Source organism: Silene latifolia, chromosome 1, assembly GCF_048544455.1.
Source record: "Silene latifolia isolate original U9 population chromosome 1, ASM4854445v1, whole genome shotgun sequence".
NCBI lineage: Eukaryota > Viridiplantae > Streptophyta > Magnoliopsida > Caryophyllales > Caryophyllaceae > Silene > Silene latifolia.
In genome coordinates this window covers 101,437,560-101,460,889 of record NC_133526.1, presented here as the reverse complement: position 1 = coordinate 101,460,889, position 23,330 = coordinate 101,437,560, and the positions used below count along the sequence as shown (strand labels likewise).

Below are 23,330 nucleotides of genomic sequence, written 5' to 3'. Positions count from 1 at the left end.
TGGTAACATTTACTCTCACATGAGTAAATGTAAAATATTATAGATAAAGATATTTACCTGTTTAAACAATATTTAATGATAACCTATCGGGCGCGGTGCCCCAAATTGGTAACACGGTAAGTGGAAGTAAGCTGAAATTACCAAGTCAGAACCCTATGTTATCCATCACTTATCGAGAAAGGGTGACGCAAGCGTAATTACATAGTTGGTGAAGACGCATTAAAATATCATGTTCAATGGAGAACATCAATACTAACATCTCAAATCTGCTTAGTGCGTGTTCTCTAAAAAAGCACAATTCATAACCTGACAAAGGTAGTACAACCACCAGATCCCGTAATAACAACATTGGAATCAACTATGCTGAATAATACAACTTGCATATGACCCATATTTGATATACATGTCCGGATAACACACAACCTGCTTGAGTCTGCACTAAGGGCAATGCATTGCATGCCTGAGTAGAGAAACTTGCCAAACTAACTCTTAAAGATGGAGCCAATTTGACTGGACACCTTATGGGTAGAGTGCAGTAAGAACACCGGAGACATGATCACATATGCGTTAACTGCTTCCGTATTAGTGTTCTTCTGCTTCTTTCCTGTATAACTGCACCTGGGACACATACATAAAAAACATGACTCAGAATTATCTGAGACCACCACCTACACTTACCAAATTATAGTAATCAACCCATCTGCCAAATCATTTGTGCATCTATATTACACACAAACCTATTTAATTTATATGATCAAAATAAAGAACACACATAGCTGAAAGAATCTGTAGATTACTAAGACAGCCAAGTTGAACTAAGACAAAGCAAAAATTGATTAAAACCTGGAAACAAAACCACGGGCTCCGAAGCGAAGAAAGAGAGAAAGCAAAGCGTTAGAATATCAAGGGTTTTATCTGATCTTATTCAAAAATGTTAGGTTTTAGACTTTTAGCGGTTATAAAATTGGCGACGGCCGCCAAAAGGTATAACTGGAAAAAGAGCTTCAGACACAGCTCGAACACCCTGTGAACATTGAGAAAATGAGGAAAACCACATCAAAAGTGACTTCTACAAGTGCTGAAGCCAACAACCCTACAAACCAAGACATCACCAATTCGATTGCCTTGTCAACATCGCTTTGAATACAAGTACAACTCTGGCAAAAAAAAATTTATGTACAAATTCTAAATACCTACTCTTTTGGGAACAATTAAGCTTACTTAGCTAAATGTTCTGTTCAAAAGCAACGTATAATTGCTTTTGATCTTCTATGTATCTTAACCCTTGTACTCTTTTGGGAACACTGAAGCTTACTTAGCTAAATGTTTCGTTCAAAAGCAGCGTATACTTGCTTTTGATCTATTATGTATCTTAACCTTCACAAATTCTTGTTTGTGACGGCACATATCCGTCACTCTTGAGTGACGGATACCATTTTACCTCACAAAGTACCCACTTTTTCTCTCTATGCAACACTATTTATGTGGTCCTCTTTCTCCACTAACCCATTTTGTTACCATTTTATCTCACAAAATATCCGCCACAAATGGTAACCCGTCACAAGGGACACTAATTGCTTAACCTTTTGCACTACGTACTTGGCACATGCTATTCTACAAACAGCTGCCCTACTGAAACTATTATGCAAGTCTTTAGTCGTGCCTGAAGTTAAATATAACCCCTTTTATGCACTTTTCAAATTCTATTTAATCCTCATCGACAATCCCACGCGTTATCTGCTTACACCGATTCCGGAAATTCCCGAGTTACAACCACAACCAAAAATAACTCAAAATAAATACAAGTTGGGGCACCGCGCCCGATAGGGATTAAGTTACTATTAACAGATTGTGATAGGTCAAACCCTATAAAAATAAATGACTATATTTATCTTTGACAAAAAATTGTTTAAAATCCAAATAACCGTACCAAAATATAATTATAAATTATGTTAATATAATTATTTATGTTTGTAGTATTATATTTTTTTGATTATGACTAATTCTTATACCTAATTAACATACATCCTATATTATCCACTTTTTCCCTTGATTCTTCTGTTTTTTCTCAATTTTGAACCCTAGTTGTTGCACCGCGCCCTATAGGGCGCGGTGCCCCAATTTGGCAAAATGCAAAGCGGAGTAAGTCGGAAATATAGCAACATAATCGAACATAGTTTTTCGTGATATTATCCTACTTTAAAGGAGCATGTTAAGGCTTATATGTGATCTCAGAGAGGAAAAAAAAAGGCAAGGCATACTTGTATATGCCGAAGCAGCACAATTGAAAATAGGCACAAGTGTTCAGCAGAATGAAACGGCCTTATATTACTGACTTCAAAATTAATCTAACGCTACCTATAAGCACCAAAATATACAATAAAAATATTAATTGCCTCAAGTATCTTATATGAAAAATACACTATTTAAGAGATTTTCCTTCAAATAATAGTAGTTCCCAAAAACAAAGTACAATCCCTAATTCTCCAGTCACTACCAAGATCACCTTTACACCATTTCTCCCTTCAACTTCCACATCTAATTTTTCCAAAATCTCATTTCTGAAAATTAAAGGAAATATACATAAGAAACAGGGAATATTGAAAAAAGTAATGTATCAAAAATCAAAAGGTGTAGTATAGAAGAAATACTAAAAGCTAAAGTATCAAAAGGAGTAAGAAACGAAACCCTAAAATTATTTAAGTTAACTCCCAATCAATAATCCATTTAGGAAGATAAAAGTAATATGAATAGGCAATTCACCTGTGATTGATCTAGAAATTAACTGCCTTTACGGCACCTGAAGACCACCATTGCTGCGAAGAGGAGTGATGTAACGCCTCAAGAATTGGTGATGAGTTGGTGAATTAATGATCCGTAAATTAGAAGGAGATCGAAAAGGAGACAGCTACATTTTGATGACCCGTACTGCCAGTTTCTGTTACCAATAACAAACATAGACTTTAGTTGAGTTTGGTGCGTCAAAGTTCTGAACTTCAATGGAGTACATCAGTACAATTATTAGAGTTGAAGGTACGACGAAGGGACAACCAACATTGACGACGAAGATATTGTATCATCTAATCGGAAGCCCGCAATATATTCACAATTTCTTCTTATTTTCAACAAGAAAAGTCTTAACGAACAAAAGTACCCGATTCTCATAAAGGCCTGGGCATATATGAGAGAAACATGCCAGAAAAGAAATTCGGAGACATCAAAGAAACAGTGGGAGCACTAAGTACATGTGCAACACCAAGAGCAATGGTGGCAAGCATTGATCGATCCCCCCATTCCTTGAGAAATTAGAAAAAGCTTATTTCAGGTGTTAAGATACATCAAATACATGACCATATATATTATATACTTCGTATGTAGTTAGTTGCAAAATGAATGACTGAGAGAACGTTATAAAGCATATAGATTGTGCGTTATGGCAAAAATTACAGCCATTGAGCTAATTAAGTCGAGAATTACACCCAAATTCAGAGAAATTTAGTCCTCACCGCAAAGAACACCAGGCTATAAAACTTAGCTTAATAAGCTCCTCCGCTTCAGCATAGTCATCAAACCAAAGAATAGTAAAAGAGTCACAGCAGCATATTCTCCGATGGGAGAGCTTTAAAACATGCATTAATAAGAAAATTAACTACCTTGATAACCCGAAATAATAAGAATCTGCTGGCAAAAAATCTGGCTCAAATTCCTCTCCTATATTTGATCAACAGCGAAGCAAATATTTTTGTCAAAAATCAACCAAAAGTAACATAATCAAACATCCAGACGACGTAAAAGCTAATAACTCAAGTTGTTAAAGAATAAAAAATGGCTATAAAACTTAGCTTAATGTTTGATCAGAGGTATTCTCATGTTGTTCAGTTACGACTTCTTTGGTATATGATGAACCAGGTAAAAAGGAATTTGGTCTCGAATTGGATACGAGGATTTTAGCAGATAATGGTGCTGAATGACTAAAAGTTGAAGATATGCAAGTTTTAGTAGGGCCCCGTTTACGACCACTGCGTACGGAATTTTCCAAACAGGTAACGGGTGTTCGACTAAAATGGGTTCCATAATCAGAATGATTACCAATCTTAGATGAGTTAGATGGCATCTCTTCAGTATCGAGTCCTTCTTCCACCACACCTTCCCTACGTTTTTTGCTTCAAAATCTATATTCAGTAAATAATTTTAAAATGAATCTAATGCAATGCAAATTAAGCTTTAATGAGAATTAATAATTATATCTTTATTATCTATAAATCAAACTGTGCTAAACTACATTAAGTTGAATTACTCAGTTGCCTAGTTGTGAACCAACGTTTGTGGTACTGTAGAACCATCAGAAATACCCATTTAAGTTTGTGTGGATTACTCCAGCTTATTACATTTACACGGAGACTGAAAAAATTCAAAAACCACACTAATTTGTAAACTACTCAATGTTTCAATAATAATCATAGTTAATATGGATTTCATTACAAAAGCCTATGATTATATGACATTACTTTAAGATCATCTGAAACTAAAATTGTGATCCACACTAAATTTAGCTATTACTTTTCAAGACTTAACCAACAGTTCCTGAGATCTACGTATTATTTTGATTAAAAACTAAAATTGTGAAAGCTACATCCACACAAACTTAAAATGTCAAATTTATTCCTTACCTATATATTTTGATAAACAACATATTAATTTTGCCAAGGTCAACCGGCAATTTAAGAAGCATTACGTAATGCTGATGTAGACACTCAAATAGTGTTTTAAATAGATCAACGTTGTTCATATTCCGCCACAACTATACTTGGAAAAAGTAAAACCTCACCCAAATATAGAAATATAGAACCCAAAGTAGACCCAAATCGAAATTGATTGGACCCGATCCAGAAGTGAGCAGACCCAAAATGAGCAATATAAAGCAAATATCATGATTTCCACAACCTTAAAATGACCCAAATGACCTACAAAAGTCCTGAACTGATCGGTATGCAAAGTTACCCGTTAACGACTCACTCTATATAACCAGGTATAGTGACTCATAATGAAGAATAAGAGAAGCTTAGAAGTTAATCATGCTCGCTTTTTATTACTATACTTATTTTTGGTATAGTTTACCTGATGCTCAAACATAAGTAGGCCTTGAATGCCATCATTTGGCAACATCCTAACAGCACCCTCCATATGTCCAAGCATCCTTTGATAAATGCTTCCATATGTTCCATCCCTAATTTTTTTAGACGGGTCAAAGCCACAAGTTGCCTCACAAATTTCAATCAAGGAAAATGTAGGAAATTGTGGGCCTGACAAGGCCGCAACTCTTCGTTCCTTCAATTTCTCGAGGCTTTCCATTTCTTGTATAGCATATCACGCTCTAGCTCTAGCTGGTCCCTTTTTTACCTGAAAGATATCAAGAGCTCAATGGCTGATATGATCTTCTCCTCAAATTCCTTAGCTGCAATTTCTGAAACTCTCACTTAATCTTCCAGGTCAGAACATTCAGCTTGGATTATTAGAAGTTCACTACAAAATTTATCATGTTCTTTGAATCTCGCTTTCATCACCACTCGCTGCCACCGGTTCCGATGTCTCCTGCTCAAAACAGTTGCAGGCAAGAAAATAGGACGCCAAGTAGAAGGAAAATATGATTCCATCCGTAACATAAAACAAAATGGAAGTAAAAAAAGCTCTCATAAGGACGTTGAGGAGAAGGAAAATAGTGAGAGTGAATTACCAGTACCAACACCAACCTTCTTAGCCTCAATATCAGAATACTTTTGTCGTATGGGTCAAAGATAAATGAAAATGAAATGGTTAAATATTGGTTATATACTGAGTAGTAAATGACAAATATTTTCAGAAATTCAGCAATGGATTCTTTAGAATTCTTGATTAACTGGATGGAGCGATTTTCACGCTACAAGCAATGGGAAATATACATAACAGGCGAGAGCTATGCCGGAAATTATGTTCCTCAATTGGCCAGAAATCAAAATCCCGTCTCGTTCATTTGTTTACCTTTTTTATTCTTTGTGAGACATATTTTAATCAAAGGTAAACAAATGATTGCCGGGACGGGGGTTATTAGTAAAACATGCAATAACTTATCGCCCATTTCTCGAATTATCATTGTAAGAGTTAACCAGAAATCAAAATTAAGCTTAAGAAGCCATGTGAGTGTAAAATTATAAACTTGTACATGATTGAAAGGGTTACAAAAAAATACCCGTTGTTTTTATTATAAATAAATACTGGTACAAAACTTCCATAATCAGTTTGTGTACCAGCAAGTTATGAACCTCATAATGATACAGAGGGAATTCTTCGATATTCAAAACATGAATAATTACAAAAATGCGGTATTTGTCTGTCACATCATTATATAAAAATTCATGGCCAAACTTCTCTTCATGCTTGCAACCGATCAGACACTTGACCAAAGTAGCACTCGAATAGTTGAATGACCAGTCTTGACAAATATACTTTCATAAATGAAAAGAGAAATTCTTTGTAAAATTATTTAAGCATACATACCTTCCCTTCACCTTTTTCTGGCCTTTAGAATGGTCCCCCTTAACAAGATGAGCAAAAATCTTAGTTTGCTGCAGAAGGTACTTCAATTGGTCATTCCCCCTGTTCTGTGAAAAATGTTCAACAAATTATTGAATATGGACGATAAACAGATACTGTAGAATAATAAATAAATAAATATACAACACAGATACTATATGAATAGTAAATTAATATACATACACAACTGTATGAATATAGAGTAAATAAATATACATATGCACCATGTCAGCCTCAACAGCAGCATTCTGCTGGTCCAATATATTCTGAATCTTCTGTTTCTTTTGATTTTGCCATTCTTTCAGCCGTGCTTTTTCTCTTTTTGAAATTTCATTCCCATTGCTTTCATCCTAACAAAAAGATACTCCGTATATCACAAAACCACGAACCCATACAATAAGTGAATATACTGCGTAAAGTGACGAAGAAAACCATGGTTAATAAACGCTGACAAAGATTAAGCCACAATGAAAACAAATAATGACATGAATTATAGCTCCCTCAATACAGCAGTGCACAAATAATCCAATCAAAATATTCCTAAAATGTTCAAATTCATTCCCTGGGTTATTGACCATCTGACACTCTTACCTTCTTTCTATAATAATTTCTAAACAGGTACGAACGCTGAACAAGAAGTTTCTATGAACTTCATTTTAAATCCCGACAAATCACCACAAATATTCCATAAGACTACACAAACTTCAAAATCCCGACAAATCTACAAGTAATTTTGAACCAAACCAAATGCTTGCTACTCTATAATTTTTGTAAATGCAATAACCAACAGGCACAATAAAAGTTTGCGCCTCTTATCTTCTCCATTGTTTCCCGACAAGGCTACATACAACAAACGCCCTTTACCTTGCCATAAGCGGGATTTAATGAGTCAATAAGGTAATATTGGTATGGTTGGAGCACCAACAAGGTACAAATAAAGTTTTCAAAAACCTTCTTATGTGGATCCTGAGTCCTGACAATTTAACTACTTAGCTACTCGACTTGTCTATTACGATACAAGCTCCTACCAAGATAACTAATTTCAGTTCTCTACTAATACAAGCTTATCAGTCTCCGAATTTCCATCACATACATATAACTACAATAGTCCCCTCAAATACAGTACCTATGTATATATGCAACCTCATAAGATAGAAGTTGGAAATTTTCTTACACAATCTCGAAACCTCTAACATACACAATAAAAACAATATCTCAATTGTTTCGTCTCTCGCCAGATATTGCACCGTTTCCATACAACTTATAATCAATGTTCCATTAAAATTTCCATCAATTGCTGACTAATTGACAAATTAGCGAATAACTTTGAATGAAGCCCTGTATAATTAAGACCGTCTTAAAGCTAACAATTTACTCCTTAATTAATATAACTATGCTAAATGATTCACATAGCATCCAAAGAGACCGTCCTAAGCCAACAACAACACAACTGATTTAGGGGGTGTTTGGTTCACCCAATATAGGTATGAGGTATGGGTTTGGAATGAACCAAACCCATACTATGTGTTTGGTTGACAAAATTGAAGGTTTGATACCCATACCTCAAACCCATGAGGTATGGGTTTCTCATACACAGGGAGGGGGGTGGGTACGAGATTGATACCTATGGTATTAAATTACAAATATTAAAAAGTGATAAAAACAATTGTAAAAAAATTATTTTATATATTTATTTGATTAAATTTTCTCTACATGATTTAATAGTATAAAAGTTATTATTAAAAATATTGTATTTTGAAGAGTTTTTAGCTTTGATTAATTTCTAACCCCATACTCCCAAAATTGAACCAAACACAAGGTGGTATGAGGTATCAAGTTCCAACCCGATACCACCCAGGTATGATTCCCGATTTCAAACCCATACCCACGCGTGAACCAAACACCCCCTTAGGTCAATCACCACAGGAACCCCCAAAAATCTCAATTATTAAAAAAATAAAGATAAAAGCATGAGAATAACCTCATCGCCATCAATGGCGGCAGCGGTGATGTCATCATCGTTGTTATCTTCATTGGAATCAACAGTTGTTGGCACTTTACATTTGATAGTCTTCTCCATTGCACCTAACAATAACCAAAATGAAGGTAAAAACACATGATCAACCCCAAATTATTGTATGCAATATATTAAACCCAAAAATAAAACCCTAAATCATTTAATTCACAATCAGTACAGAAAGGATAAAGAGATACATACCAAAACGTGCACATGAATCCAAGTAATAAGCTGCATGCAATCAATTTAAAGCCAAAATTAAAAGGGAGAATATACAAATACATACTAAAGCGAGACTAACCCAGATTTAAATAGTGATAATAGCTTAATACTGATAATTTGGTGACGGATTTGGGGGAGGTTTAATCTGAGATGAAAAAGGGGGCAAATGATAAAGAAAATTGCATCAGATCAGAAGCAAGAGAAAGAGAGTGCAACGACAAATCATAACATCATAACAATAAAATAAGCAGGGCTAAAATGGAGAAAAATGCACAAAGTTACTGTTCTGGCTACAGTAACTTGTGTTTGGGTTTTTAGAGAGAGAGAGAGAGAGAGGATCCGGTGAGAACAAACACTCGGTGAGAACGGTGAGAACGAGTTATTACAACCATTAGATTAAACTAAAATCCAAGGGCTGATACAACAAACAAAAGAAATAAAAAGAGCACTACTCCATTATACTGCCCAAACCAAATCTCACCTACCACCCACCACCATTGCCACCACCGAACTCCGACGACCATCACTCGTCGTCGACATTTAATCTCCGGCACAAACCACCGTCGACCTTTCGCTTATCTTCTTTGCTTTTAGCAATGGTAATGTTGATCATTACTCACTCCCACCAATTGAGTATGATTTAAGTAAGAAATTCGTAAAAGAGTTGTTGTAAGATATGCGCGCACGGGTATGAAAGTAATAGCACGATGAAGTTGGGTAGTGATAAGTCAGATGGCCGGTATTTCTGGGTTGAATTTGGGGTTTTTTGGGGTGGGTTGTGTCGCTGTGAAGACGTAGCTATGGCGGTTGTCGTCAGAAGACAAGGGGAAATTGGAGGGAAGGGGAGAAATCTGATATCCAACTCTTACATTAAAAACACAACACTAATCAAATTTAAAACCCCAAGCTCTAATATCAAGTTCCCCTTTTTCACAACTCCCCAATTATTTCAATGTATCTACTCTAATATTTGATGTATCTAACCATTGTTTTAATGTATCTTAGCATAGATACACAAAATCAGTTATTAGGTACATTAAAATTGGTTCGAGATACATCAATAATTAAATTAGATACATTGTTTGAGAGATGATGACAGCGAGTAGCAACGTGATCTTAATGTCGATATTCCTATCCCTATACTCCTCTCCTCCATTTTTATTCCTTGATCAGAATAAATTCAGAAAAATGTAGGGGGTTATCGTGAGTTGGGGCGATAGTGAAGAAGAGGGATCGAAGGGCGGTGGTCCAGTTGGAGGGGCATAGGTAGCGTCACCAGTGGGGGCCAGCTCTGCCGGCGACATCACCGGAACACCGTGAAACCACATAAACACCACGCACAACTCTACTGTTCGGTGTCAGGTGGTGGTGTATATGGATGTGAGAGATGATAAGGATGATTGGGGATTGTGAGATTTGGGATGTTGCTCAATATGTGAAGAAGGAGATTGTACTGGTTTTAATGCGTGGCTAGCTTTTGTGATTAACATTGGTGAATTAAGAGGAAATGGGATATTGAATTGAAATTGTCAATTAGGATTGGAGTTGCATTAAACGAAAGAATCAGGGAAACAGTGGGGTCTTGATAAGCTTAATTGATTAGTTTAATTCCTAGTCAAATATCAGTCGTTCATTCCTCTTTAATCTAAGGGATGTGGTTCGTTCTCACCGTTTTCACCGTTCTCACCGGATCCTATCTCTCTCTCTCTCTCTCTCTCTCTCTCTATATATATATATATATATATATATATATATATATATATATATATATATATATATATATATATATATATATATATATATATATATATATATATGTGTAGAGGCCGTTAATTATGGCGAGGCGGCCGGCCTCACAAAATTTCTTTAGTAAACTTGGGGTGGACTGATTCTTCCTAACTTAGGCGAACATATTTAATTTGGGCTGAAAATTTAGGGTCATTCCTAACTTTTCATTTGATCCAAATATTTTCTCTATCTAAAATAAACAATCAACATCCCAATACTTACCCCCTCTCTCTCTATCAAAATATAACAGCGAACACAACATCACCATATCTCGTTTTCCTAGAAAATTGTTCATAGATTTCGTCGATTTCCTGGAAAATTCGAATCAACAACAACAATTGCAACGATTTCCTGGAAAATTATTCATACTTTTTATCAAAACAACATACAACAACGTCATTCAAACAATTTCAGAAGAAGATTTTGATTAATTTCAGGTAATTTCATAATTTTGATCAAAATTAAGCATATTCATATAATTTTGTTAATTCACTAATAAATTGACGATATAAGACTCGATTGATCAAAATTGAGCGATTTCCTAAATATAAGGTTCAAATTTTATCAAATAAAAATTCAGCGATTTCCTTAATATAAGGCTCGATTTTGATCTTAACCTCGCGATTTTGATATTGTGATGATTATGATAATGCTGCTACTGATTTTGTTAGGATGTTACTATAGCGAAAGTAGATATCCTGAAAATTTTTATGACTATTAGAATGTATGATGTGTATATGTTTGTTTTGTTGTGAAATGTGAATCTAAGGCCTGATTTTGTGAAACTTAGACCTGATTTGGTGAACCTTAAAATAGGCGCTCCGTCACGGGGAATTAATGAGGTTTTGGAGCTCAATTGATGGCTGGGACGAGTCGTCTTCTGCCAATGTCGCTACTCCCATGGCGGAGTTTAGTACTCCTATGGCTGCTTTTTATGATGCTTGGGAAGGTATCATTTTATTCCTCTCCACCTCCACTCCTTCTTTAATTTGATCAAACATACATGCATTCTCGCGCTTTAATCTAAGAGGACCATTTGTGGTTATAGTTAAATGGATGACAAATGAACAATATTACATTTGGATGATCCATAAAAAACCTTCTCAATATAGAAAGACAAATAAATGAATGAGACACCTTACAAGTCAATTAGTAAAGAAATGAAAGTCAATTAGTAAAGAAATGACCGAGACGGAGGAAGTATATAGCAAATGCAATTCTGTGGAGTTTATAAATTCGTCTGTTCCAACGACAACCCTTTTGTTTAGAGGATATAAAGGTCGGCTTCCAATTGGTTGGCTTTGCAGCATGTATGGCCTTTACTTTGTTCAGAATTCACAGTTTCATTATGCAACTTTAATTTATACTCTTACTTGTACATACTCCGTATTTATTAATTGCACCCCACAATCTGTATCTATTATGTACGTATGTGTTACCCTATACTATACCTGATTGATTTTGGACCGTCCCTTTTCATCAATTTAAGCCATTTTGTATGTTGTGACTTCAGCCGTTCATTGCATGTTGCATGGATCCCACTCTCTTTTCTTTTCATTTAATACTTCTACTACATACAGTTATGCTTGCTATTTAATTTTCAGGTGGTGCCAACACTAGTTAATTACACTTTGCTCCTATCTTCTGATAGCGGACACCAAGCTGCTCAACGCTCTCTCACTGATGCTGAGACTGAGCTAAGGGAATTGAGGCTCACCTTGTTGATGGAGATTGAAAACAGGAAGTTAGTAGAAGAAGCTTTACATAGTATGAAAAGTCTGTGGCAAATACTGAAACATAAGTTAGGAGCCGTTGGCGTAGTTCTCCCACTTGATCTAGCAAATGTGGGTCTATCTGAAGATATTTGTCGACAAATCCATTTGTTACGTTTTGTTTCAGAATCTGTTGGGAAAGGGATTGCAAAAACTGAAGTCGAGGGAGAGATGAAAGCTCAACTAGAGGCCAAGAACTTTGAGATTTCTCGTTTAGGTGACAGGTTACACTATTACGAGACTGTCAACAAGGAGTTGTGTCAAATGAACCAGGAAGCTGTTGGTGAGTTTAACTTCTTATTCTTGTTTCAGATGAGACATTAATTGTGTTGATCGTTGCTGATCGAATATAATTAGACTGAGTTATCCTGATTGAGCTGCTGCAGGCATTTGCTTATATGATTTACCATATGTCCCTATACTGCGACTTTCCTCTTTTCTAATGCACCGTGTAATTATGTTGTCTTGCTTTTGTTTTTGTTGACGTTTGAAGCTTACTGATTTTGTTAGGATGTTACTATAGCGAAAGTAGATATCCTGAAAAATTTTATGACTATTAGAATGTATGATGTGTATATGTTTGTTTTGTTGTGAAATGTGAATCTAGGGTCTGATTTTGTGAAACTTAGACCTGATTTGGTGAACCTTAAAATAGGCGCTCCGTCACGGTGAAAGGTTAATCATATGATGCATATATGTCTCTTTAGTTATGAAATGTGAATCTAGGACTTTATTTTGTGAAACTTAGACCTAATTTTGTGAACCTTTTAATAGTCGCTCTGTCACGGTGAAAAGTTTATGATGCATATATCTTTGTTTAGTTGTGAATCTAAGGCCTGATTTTGTGAAAATTAGACATGCTTTTGTGAAACTTAGGACCTGATTTAGTGAATCCTAAACTTTGTTTTGTGAATCCTAGAGCTTGTTTTGTAAAGCTAGAAGACAATATTGTGAAAAATTTGATCATTTTTTATTTTGTGAATCTTAGACCTTATTTTGTGAATCTTAGAGCTTATATTGTGAATGTTAGAAGACAATGTTGTGAAACTTGGTCATAAATGGTCGAAATCACCTATTTTCCTCCTTTTCTTATTTTGTGAATCTTATGCCTTATTTTGTGAATCCTAAAGCTTGTTTTGTGAAACTAGAAGACAATATTTTGAAACTTGGTTATAAATGATCAAAATCACCTATTTTTCTCTTTGTCTTATTTTGTGAATCTTATACCTTATTTTGTAAATTTTAGAGCTTGTTTTGTGAAACTAAAAGGCAATATTGTGAAATTGGGTCATAAAATGGTCGAAATCACCTATTTTGCTCTTTTCTTATTTTGTAAATCTTATGCCCTATTTTGTGAATCCTAAAGCTTGTTTTGTGAAACTAGAAGACAATATTTTGAAACTTGGTTATAAATGATCAAAATCACCTATTTTTCTCCTTGTCTTATTTTGTGAATCTTATACCTTATTTTGTGAATCCTAGACTTTGTTTTGTGAAACTAAAAGGCAATATTGTGAAATTGGGTCATAAAATGATCGAAATCACCTATTTTGCTCTTTTTCTTATTTTGTGAATCCTATACCTTATTTTGTGAATCTTAGAGCTTATATTGTGAATGTTAGAAGACAATGTTGTGAAACTTGGTCATAAATGGTCGAAATCACCTATTTTCCTCCTTTTCTTATTTTGTGAATCTTATGCCCTATTTTGTGAATCCTAAAGCTTGTTTTGTGAAACTAGAAGACAATATTTTGAAACTTGGTTATAAATGATCAAAATAACCTATTTTTCTCCTTGTCTTATTTTGTGAATCTTATACCTTATTTTGTGAATTCTATAGCTTGTTTTGTGAAACTAAAAGACAATAAAGGCAATATTGTGAAATTGGTTATAAATGATCTAAATCACCTATTTTTCTCCTTGTCTTATTTTTTGAATCTTAGAGCTTGTTTTGTGAAACTAAAAGGCAATATTGTGAAATTGGGTCATAAAATGGTCGAAATCACCTATTTTGCTCTTTTCTTATTTTGTAAATCTTATGCCCTATTTTGTGAATCCTAAAGCTTGTTTTGTGAAACTAGAAGACAATATTTTGAAACTTGGTTATAAATGATCAAAATCACCTATTTTTCTCCTTGTCTTATTTTGTGAATCTTATACCTTATTTTGTGAATCCTAGACTTTGTTTTGTGAAACTAAAAGGCAATATTGTGAAATTGGGTCATAAAATGATCGAAATCACCTATTTTGCTCTTTTTCTTATTTTGTGAATCCTATACCTTATTTTGTGAATCTTAGAGCTTATATTGTGAATGTTAGAAGACAATGTTGTGAAACTTGGTCATAAATGGTCGAAATCACCTATTTTCCTCCTTTTCTTATTTTGTGAATCTTATGCCCTATTTTGTGAATCCTAAAGCTTGTTTTGTGAAACTAGAAGACAATATTTTGAAACTTGGTTATAAATGATCAAAATAACCTATTTTTCTCCTTGTCTTATTTTGTGAATCTTATACCTTATTTTGTGAATTCTATAGCTTGTTTTGTGAAACTAAAAGACAATAAAGGCAATATTGTGAAATTGGTTATAAATGATCTAAATCACCTATTTTTCTCCTTGTCTTATTTTTTGAATCTTAGAGCTTGTTTTGTGAAACTAAAAGGCAATATTGTGAAATTGGGTCATAAAATGGTCGAAATCACCTATTTTGCTCTTTTTCTTATTTTGTGAATCCTACACCTTATTTTGTGAATCTTAGAGCTTATATTGTGAATGTTAGAAGACAATGTTGTGAAACTTGGTCATAAATGGTCGAAATCACCTATTTTCCTCCTTTTCTTATTTTGTTAATCTTATGCCCTATTTTGTGAATCCTAAAGCTTGTTTTGTGAAACTAGAAGACAATATTTTGAAACTTGGTTATAAATGATCAAAATCACCTATTTTTCTCCTTGTCTTATTTTGTGAATCTTATACCTTATTTTGTGAATTCTAGAGCTTGTTTTGTGAAACTAAAAGGCAATATTATGAAATTGGGTCATAAAATGGTCGAAATCACTTATTTTGCTCTTTTTCTTATTTTGTGAATCCTAGACCTTATTTTATGAATCTTAGAGCTTATATTGTGAATGTTAGAATACAATGTTGTGAAACTTGTTTGCTCTTTTTCTTATTTTGTGAATCTAGACCTTATCTTGTGAATCTTATACCTTATTTTGTGAATCTAGACCCTATTTTGCTCTTTTTCTTATTTTTGTTTATTTTTTGTGTTTTGTTTTAATGGTTTCGAGTTTGACGATCCATGTTTTTTTAGAGCATTGCGGATCCGGAGGAGTTGACTCGGGTCCATGCTGAGTTAGATGAGTCGAGGGCGACGATCCATGGACAGGAACTTGGAATCATCAATCGTGACCAGAAGTTGCTGCGTTGAGAGGAGGAGCCGCGACGTCGAGAGGCTGAGATCGTCTCGCTTAGGGCCCAGCTAGCTACAACGGAGGCTTCTCGTGTCACGACAGAGCCAGAGATCGTGATGGAGGAGGAGACGCTGGAGAGCTCTCCAGAGAGGTGGCCGGAGTGCGAGATCGTGTTTGCTTTAGTCGCGACTTTTAGTGAGACTGACTGGCCCGTCAGGGGGTGCTGAGTAGTTTGTTGTTGTTTGCTTGTATTTTGGAATTTGACTTGTTTATGGCGGGGCGGCCGACCTCATCAATTTACTTCATAGTTTTGTGAATCCTAGACCCGATTTTGTGAATCCTAGACCCGATTTTGTGAATCTAACACACAAACAAGTGACAGTGGACATATATTAACATTGATAAATATATTATAATCGTATATTTATATTGGTTCATCTATGTGGGACTCGAACCCACACCTTGCGCAATAGCACAATGCTCTACCTTTTGAGCTAATAGATAATAAGTACAAGCAGTGTATCAACAAAATCAAGTTTCTACTACATAAGATTCAAGTCAGCCCCCGTTTTAAGGATTCAAGCCTCACCTCCTTAAATTTTGTTGTTGTCAAGTTCGGGTACTGACGGAGCAACAATTCTACAACAAAGTACATCAATATTAAATCAAGAAAGTGCAAAAACGAGCAAGACACACACCTCGAAGTGATTGTTCATAATTTTGAAGCTGTTTTATGAAACCATCATTAGGTGAAGCCTGGGGTCTTTTGCTTCTCACATATTGAAGAGCTTCAGAAAGCATCATGCCTCGTTTTTTTAAGAGATAAGCAAGTACCACAGTTACACCGCAAGTCCAAAAATACCAATAGCATTTTATGATATTGCAGAAGCAGTATAAAGATTGACGAGGGCAGAACATGTTTCATGACAGAATTTCTATTTCTAATCGCAATTGCAGTATCAGCACTAAGAATTCATAGTCACTACAATCTAAAGCCAACGACAACAATCAAAAACCTGGGTACAAGAATCTGAATTACACATGATCTAGGTTCCTTTTTTATTCAATAGTCCTAAACAAGGTATTAAATCTTGCAACGATATGACGCAACACCACGTGTGACCAAGTTTCACAAAATCAGGTCTAGGGTTCACATAATCTAGTCCAAGCTTCACAAAATCAAGTCCATGTTTCACAAAATCAGGTCTATGTTTGCCAAAGGCAGGTTTCACAGAATGAGGTCTAGGGTTCACATAATATACTCCAAGCTTCACAAAATCAAGTCCAGGTTTCATAAAATCAGGTCTATGTATGAACCTTATTTTGTGAACCTTGGACCTAATCTTGTGAATCTCAGGCCTGATCTTGTGAACTCTGAACCCAAATTTGTGAATCTTGGACCTAATCTTGTAAATCATGGAGCTAATCTTGTGAATCCTGAACTTAATATTGTGAACCCTAGACCTAATCTTGCGAATCTTGGACTTGATTTTGTGACTTGGCGATTATCTTGTGAATGCTGGACTAAATTTTGTGAATCTAGGACCCAATTTTGTGAAACTGAATCTTTAATTTGTGTATTTAGGACATACGCTCCCAGGAGATATACTCCCATAACTTGGTCAACTACATTACTGGTTTACTGCACTTACACCAGGAGCAGCCATGTCATCAGCATGGCTCGAAGCTGAAGTAGCATTTTCTACTCCATCATTAGTAGCTAGCATAGTTTGTTTTGGAAACGGAACTTGTACCAACTTTGAAGAAATTGCCAGGCTGCAGAACCCATCAAAGAAACTGTCAATAGTTCCGCTCGTACAAGTTAAGTATAAAAAGAGAAAGGTGTGTAACTGATTACATGCTCGCAGTCTGAACAGCCTCATTAGGAAAAATAGAAGTTTCTTTAACAATGAAACAGCTGCTGAAACAGAATGTCCACCTGAATCTTTTCCGTGAAGAGCCAAACATTCAGAATAACAAAAGATGAGTTCCAAGGAAGAAATAACAATATTGTTCATTGTTTATGTGTCAGGCTGCTCTTCTCTTTACAACAACTGTCGATTGACCACTCCAGCATCAAAACATTTAAAAAGACGAAATAGCTATTGAAATTTCATCAAACTCACCTGTCCAGTTTCACAAACATTTAAGTAAGTTTCACGAAATCACCATCCAGTTTCACAAACTAAGCTAGAGTATTCACAAATTAAGCTGTAGGATTCACAAAATTTGTAAGTAAACAATTGCACAAAATTAAGTTCAAGTTTCACCAAAACACTTTCTAGTTTCACCAATTAAAGTCCATGTTTCATTGAATCAGGTCCAAGTTTCACAAAACAAAGGGTAGCATTCACGAATTATGAATTTAAAACATTAAGGTGGAAATACGGAATGAAAGTACAGTGACAATGGTGAAAACGAGATGAATCGGAGAAGACGAGATGAAAATAACGGATGAATTGAAATGAATACTATTGAATCAAAAGTACCTAAATCGACTGTGCTTGATTATGATCAATGAACAGTGACTATCGCTCATATTAGGATTCCAGTGCGAGCAGTAATTCCAACACTCTGTGTCGTCACACTTATGATCTTGAGGGAAACAAGTAACTGATCCTGTCACTCTAGCAATTATAAGCCCTGCTTCATTTTACGATCAAACTATATAAAATTAGCGTAGATTTATATAAAAGGACACAAATGAATGAAATAATAAGCTTGGAAAATTAATTTGTATAGTCATTTGAAATCGTGCATTCTTGCACCATGAAACAAAACAAGTGATGATTTATTTTTATGTGATGTAAAACGGAATTATTATTGAAAAACTTGATAATCGTTGTTTGATATTTTTTTTATATAGTTTACTATGTTGTGATCATGGAAAATAATACATAAATAATACATAATTATAAACCTCAAGATAAGACAGATGGACCGTATGGTGGCCTTCAAAACTTCTTTGCCTAATCTTGCTATACAAATCTTTATTGCCAGCACCATAACCCCTGGATTCCCTAAGCATTATGTATGTTTTTCCTGCTCCTGTCGCTCCATAACAGAATACTGACCCGTTTCTCCCTTGTAACACAGCTTCCACCAGATCCGTCGTTCTGAAAATTCAACTAAGTTCAATCTTATTGTTACTCAAACCTCCCTTTTTTAGCAGTAATACTACAAAGTAGCCAATCATCTTACAACAACCATAACACGATACACAGCGTCTCAAAAGTTCTCGCCTAAGGCCTAAAACTCGAGTATAATGCATATTTACTATAGACTCATAGTAAATTGTTTTTACTTTTTATTATTTTGAATGGCATGAATATATATATGAAATCTAACATTAAGGTGGAAATACGGAATGAAAGTACAGTGACAATGGTGAAAACGAGATGAATCGGAGAAGACGAGATGAAAATAACGGATGAATTGAAATGAATACTATTGAATCAAAAGTACCTAAATCGACTGTGCTTGATTATGATCAATGACGATTACAACCTGCATGAAAACAAAGTAATTAGTGTTGAAAGGACTGTGATAATGGCGAAAAGGACTTGAATCAGAGAAGACGGAATGAAAATTACGGATGAATTGAAACGAATAATATTGAATCAAAAATACCTAAATCGATTGTGCTTGATTATGATTAATGACGATTACAACCTGCATGAAACAAATAATTAGTATTGAAAGGAATGTGATAATGGCGAAAATGAGATGAATCAGAGAAGACGAAATGAAAATTACGGATGAATTGAAAGGAAACCTATTGAATCTAAGCGTTAATGGCGAGTCGGAAGCTAAGCGTGTTGGTTAGAAAATTACGGATGAATCAGGAATGTGATAATGGCGGTCGGAAGCCAAGCGTTAATGGCGAGTGACGAGATGAAGATGACGAAGACGAGTTGAAGAGAGAGATAGAGGACAGAGTAAATGAACGAAGTAAATGATTGAGGGTCAGAGAAAATGTGTGTTGGTTAGAATTATATACGGACACGTGGCATCATCTGGTGAGTTAGATCCGACGGTTTAGGATGGGTACAGCTGCCTCACCCTAAGAAGGGTGCCTCACATGATTCAATTTATTTATATATATATATATATATATATATATATATATATATATATATATATAAATAGGATCCTGTACGAACCTAAAGTACGGTGCGAACTTACGAACTCAACATAAGAGCCGTCAGATTTGAGTTAGTAACTTATGTCTCCTTGATTAAACCAACCCCTGTATCTCACTTTCCAAATCCACGTACCTTCCACCATCAGGTCAACCAGTCAGAGGAATCTGCTGGAGCTCCGGCCACCGTATCCTCTGCCCAATCCTCGTCGTCGGTGAACCACACCAACCTATCTTTTCTCGAGCACTGAATTTTCTTTCCTACCCATCAAAATCGTAATAACCACATCTCGCATTCTTACCTTTCTCATTCCTATGCGCCACCTGTTATCCCTGATCTCAGCCGCCGTCAAGTCGTCGAAAACCTCGAAAGTCACTGAATCACACTATAAACGCCGTGAGTTTCGGATATCTAGTGTTATATCCGATACTACTTTCAGATCTCATGGATTGTTGTCGGAAAAGCAGTTGTTATTGTCTGGGTACAGAGGCGGTGGTTGCGTATTGGTTGTCTAAGAGGAGTTGTAACACCCCCATACTCCAAGTGCCTTACCAGGACCACTCAGGTATGAGGACATTACCATCTCGGTTACCCGAGGCAATGATAATCAAATAAACAATAAAGAAACAACGTTTAAATAGAAATACTTAGTGAAAGGTTACAATCTCGAAACCAAAACCAAAAGTACCAATACATGTTCTCAAATTGACTGTTTATTGTTCTAACTGAAATGTAAAGAAACTACTAAGCTACAGCGGAAGACTTCTATCATCATATCGTGGCAATCCCAGCTATCCCAGTACTCATCTCATACCTGCTCAATATCTGCTCACCATCCCCGAATGGATCACCGCAGGTTTACAAAACAACAGCCGGGGTTAGTACTAATCACACAACTCAATATATATCAACAATAAGATAAACAAATAGCTTAACTATCACACACAACCACACCAATTCCAACAATCTCAATCACCGACTGCCCACTGGACCAGTCCTGCCAGTGGGGGACCGCAGCCGTACCCACCAAATCCCCGCTCCTCATAACGAGCGATCACCCTGTCCATTAATGTGCACATCCCTTCTGTGGCGGGTTCCACAGAAGGAGAAACTAGGGCGTGAAGCCACTCCCGCAAGTGACCCCACTCAGCCGAGGACACGCCTTGAGAAACATAGACAACCAATCACAATCACAATCACAGCCGTCACAATACAATTACTATAGCAAACAATCAATCTCAACACATCAACAATCATCCCATTATGGGACTAATACTGAGTAGGAAATCCTACCTGGAAAGCACACTATCAGACGGTCTCTACAGCTGTATCAAAAAGCTTCCTCTACGAAACCTCCTCCTATCATACAACATACAAATGCTACCAAATCACATACTACTCAAAACCCCCAATTCCCTATATTAGGGTTTAACCAAAACAAAGGAAAGACAACAAAAAGGGTACATAGATCTTACCCTCGACGCAAGGATCTCAACGGTATAACCAACGATGAAAACCGACCTTCCAAACTCCGGGATTTGCTAACGATGCGATTAGGATTAAGAACGTACTTGCTTTCTCTCTTTAACAGTAAATTAGGTTTTGCAAAAGTGTTTAGAATAATGACGACGAAGGTTATATATCTTAATCGCATAATTAACGAAACCCGAGAAAAACTTCCCGTAAACCGGCTACTCGATCGAGTACCCAAGGTACTCGATCGAGTACCCCCTTACTCGATCGAGTATCCTAGTTACCCGATCGAGTACCCAATAGGTCATAAACTATTTTAAAACGCAACTTACCCTTACTCGACAGAGTAAGGTCTACTCGATAGAGTACCCGAAGACTCATAAATACGGAGTATTACAGTCTTCCCTCCTTAAAAAGAACTTCGTCCCCGAAGTTCAACCCACTACTAAACAAAGGTACTCCCTCAACACTTCCAACTCAACAACCAAAACAAAACTCAACATAAAACATGTTACTAACCCAACTCATCCCGACACACATACCGACACAACATACAAAAAGGGTATAAAACTCTTAAAAACTCGTCGCGGTCATCTCCTACCCCCCTAAAAGAAGCAAGGTTACGTCCTCGTAACCACACATACCTGATCAAACAGAAAAGGGTATCGCTCTTTCATAGCTTCCTCTGGCTCCCAAGTAGCTTCCTCAGTCTCGTGGTTAGACCAAAGGATCTTAAGCAAAACTGTCTCACCACTCCTAGTCTTCCTAACCTTTCGGTCAAGAATCTGCTTAGGCACCTCAAGATATGATAAGGACTCATCTAGCTCTAAGTTCTCTGCCTCTAACACATGTGACGGATCACTCACATACTTCCGCAGTTGCGATACATGAAACACATTATGCACTCTCTCTAACGCAGCTGGTAAAGCCAGACGATATACAACTTCCCCAACTCGCTCTAAGATCTCATAAGGCCCTATAAACTTCTGACTTAGCTTGCCTTTCTTCCCAAATCTCATAACCCCACGCATAGGAGACACTTTCAAAAGAACCTTGTCCCCAACTTTAAACTCTATGTCCCGGCGATGTAGATCTGCATAACTCTTTTGCCTATCCTGAGCTGCTCTCATCCGTTCCCTGATCATCTTAATCTGTTCCACCATCTCATGCACCATCTCTGGTCCTAAAACCACTGCCTCAGCACTATCGTCCCAACAAATCGGACTCCTACATCTCCTCTCATACAAAGCCTCAAACGGTGCCATACCAATACTAGTGTGATAGCTGTTATTGTAAGAAAATTCTATCAAGTCCAACCTCTGTTCCCAGCTACCACCAAAATCCATCACACAAGATCGCAACATATCCTCAAGAGTCTTGATTGTTCTCTCAGTCTGTCCGTCTGTCGCAGGATGAAATGCTGTAATCATCTTCAAAGTTGTTCCCAACGATTCTTGCAACTCTTTCCAAAACCTTGATATAAATCTCGCATCTCTGTCAGACACTATGTCCTTAGGGACTCCATGTAACTTAAGCACGTTCTTTCGATAGGCCATAGCCAATTGTGCTTTAGTCCATGTATCTTTCATTGGAACAAAGTGAGCTGACTTGGTCAGTCGATCCACTATTACCCAAATCATGTTGTTACCTTGTTGACTCTTTGGCAAACCCACGATAAAATCCATGGAAATGGATTCCCACTTCCACTCAGGTACCGTTAAAGACTGAATCTTACCTTGTGGTCGTCGCTGTTCCCCTTTAAATCTCTGGCATGTCAAACAACGGGAGATAAACTCAGCTGTCTCTTTCTTCATCCCAGGCCACCAAAACGTGTTCTTTAAATCCTTATACAACTTATCTCCACCTGGATGAACTGAATATGGTGTGCAATGCGCCTCTGTCATGATAGTCTTTTTCAACTCCTCATCATTA

At 36.3% G+C, this 23,330-nt stretch overlaps 1 protein-coding gene and 1 long non-coding RNA gene across 6 annotated transcripts; both read right to left on the bottom strand.

Annotated features, from left to right (window-relative positions):
• Positions 1–99: 99 nt before the first annotated feature.
• On the bottom strand, positions 100–9,073 carry LOC141608226 (putative chromatin-remodeling complex ATPase chain). 5 transcript variants are annotated; one of them, XM_074427608.1, is made up of 8 exons: positions 8,789–9,073; positions 8,552–8,655; positions 6,795–6,920; positions 6,535–6,638; positions 4,090–4,172; positions 3,654–3,711; positions 2,764–2,938; positions 100–618 (listed from the first exon to the last, which is right to left on the bottom strand). In XM_074427608.1, the coding sequence occupies exons 2-5, from the start codon at positions 8,648–8,650 to the stop codon at positions 4,166–4,168; spliced, it is 336 nt and encodes a 111-aa protein (XP_074283709.1). In that variant the 5' UTR covers positions 8,651–8,655; positions 8,789–9,073; the 3' UTR covers positions 100–618; positions 2,764–2,938; positions 3,654–3,711; positions 4,090–4,165. The 5 variants fall into 5 exon arrangements, with proteins under 5 accessions (XP_074283709.1, XP_074283705.1, XP_074283692.1 ...); XM_074427604.1 differs by having other exon boundaries at positions 3,654–4,172; XM_074427591.1 differs by lacking the exons at positions 3,654–3,711; positions 4,090–4,172 and having other exon boundaries at positions 8,789–9,072.
• Positions 9,074–19,201: 10,128 nt separating this feature from the next.
• On the bottom strand, positions 19,202–19,734 carry LOC141599539 (uncharacterized). Its single transcript, XR_012523850.1, has 3 exons — positions 19,559–19,734; positions 19,414–19,455; positions 19,202–19,290 (listed from the first exon to the last, which is right to left on the bottom strand). It is a non-coding gene; the product is annotated as an uncharacterized LOC141599539 (long non-coding RNA).
• Positions 19,735–23,330: the final 3,596 nt, after the last annotated feature.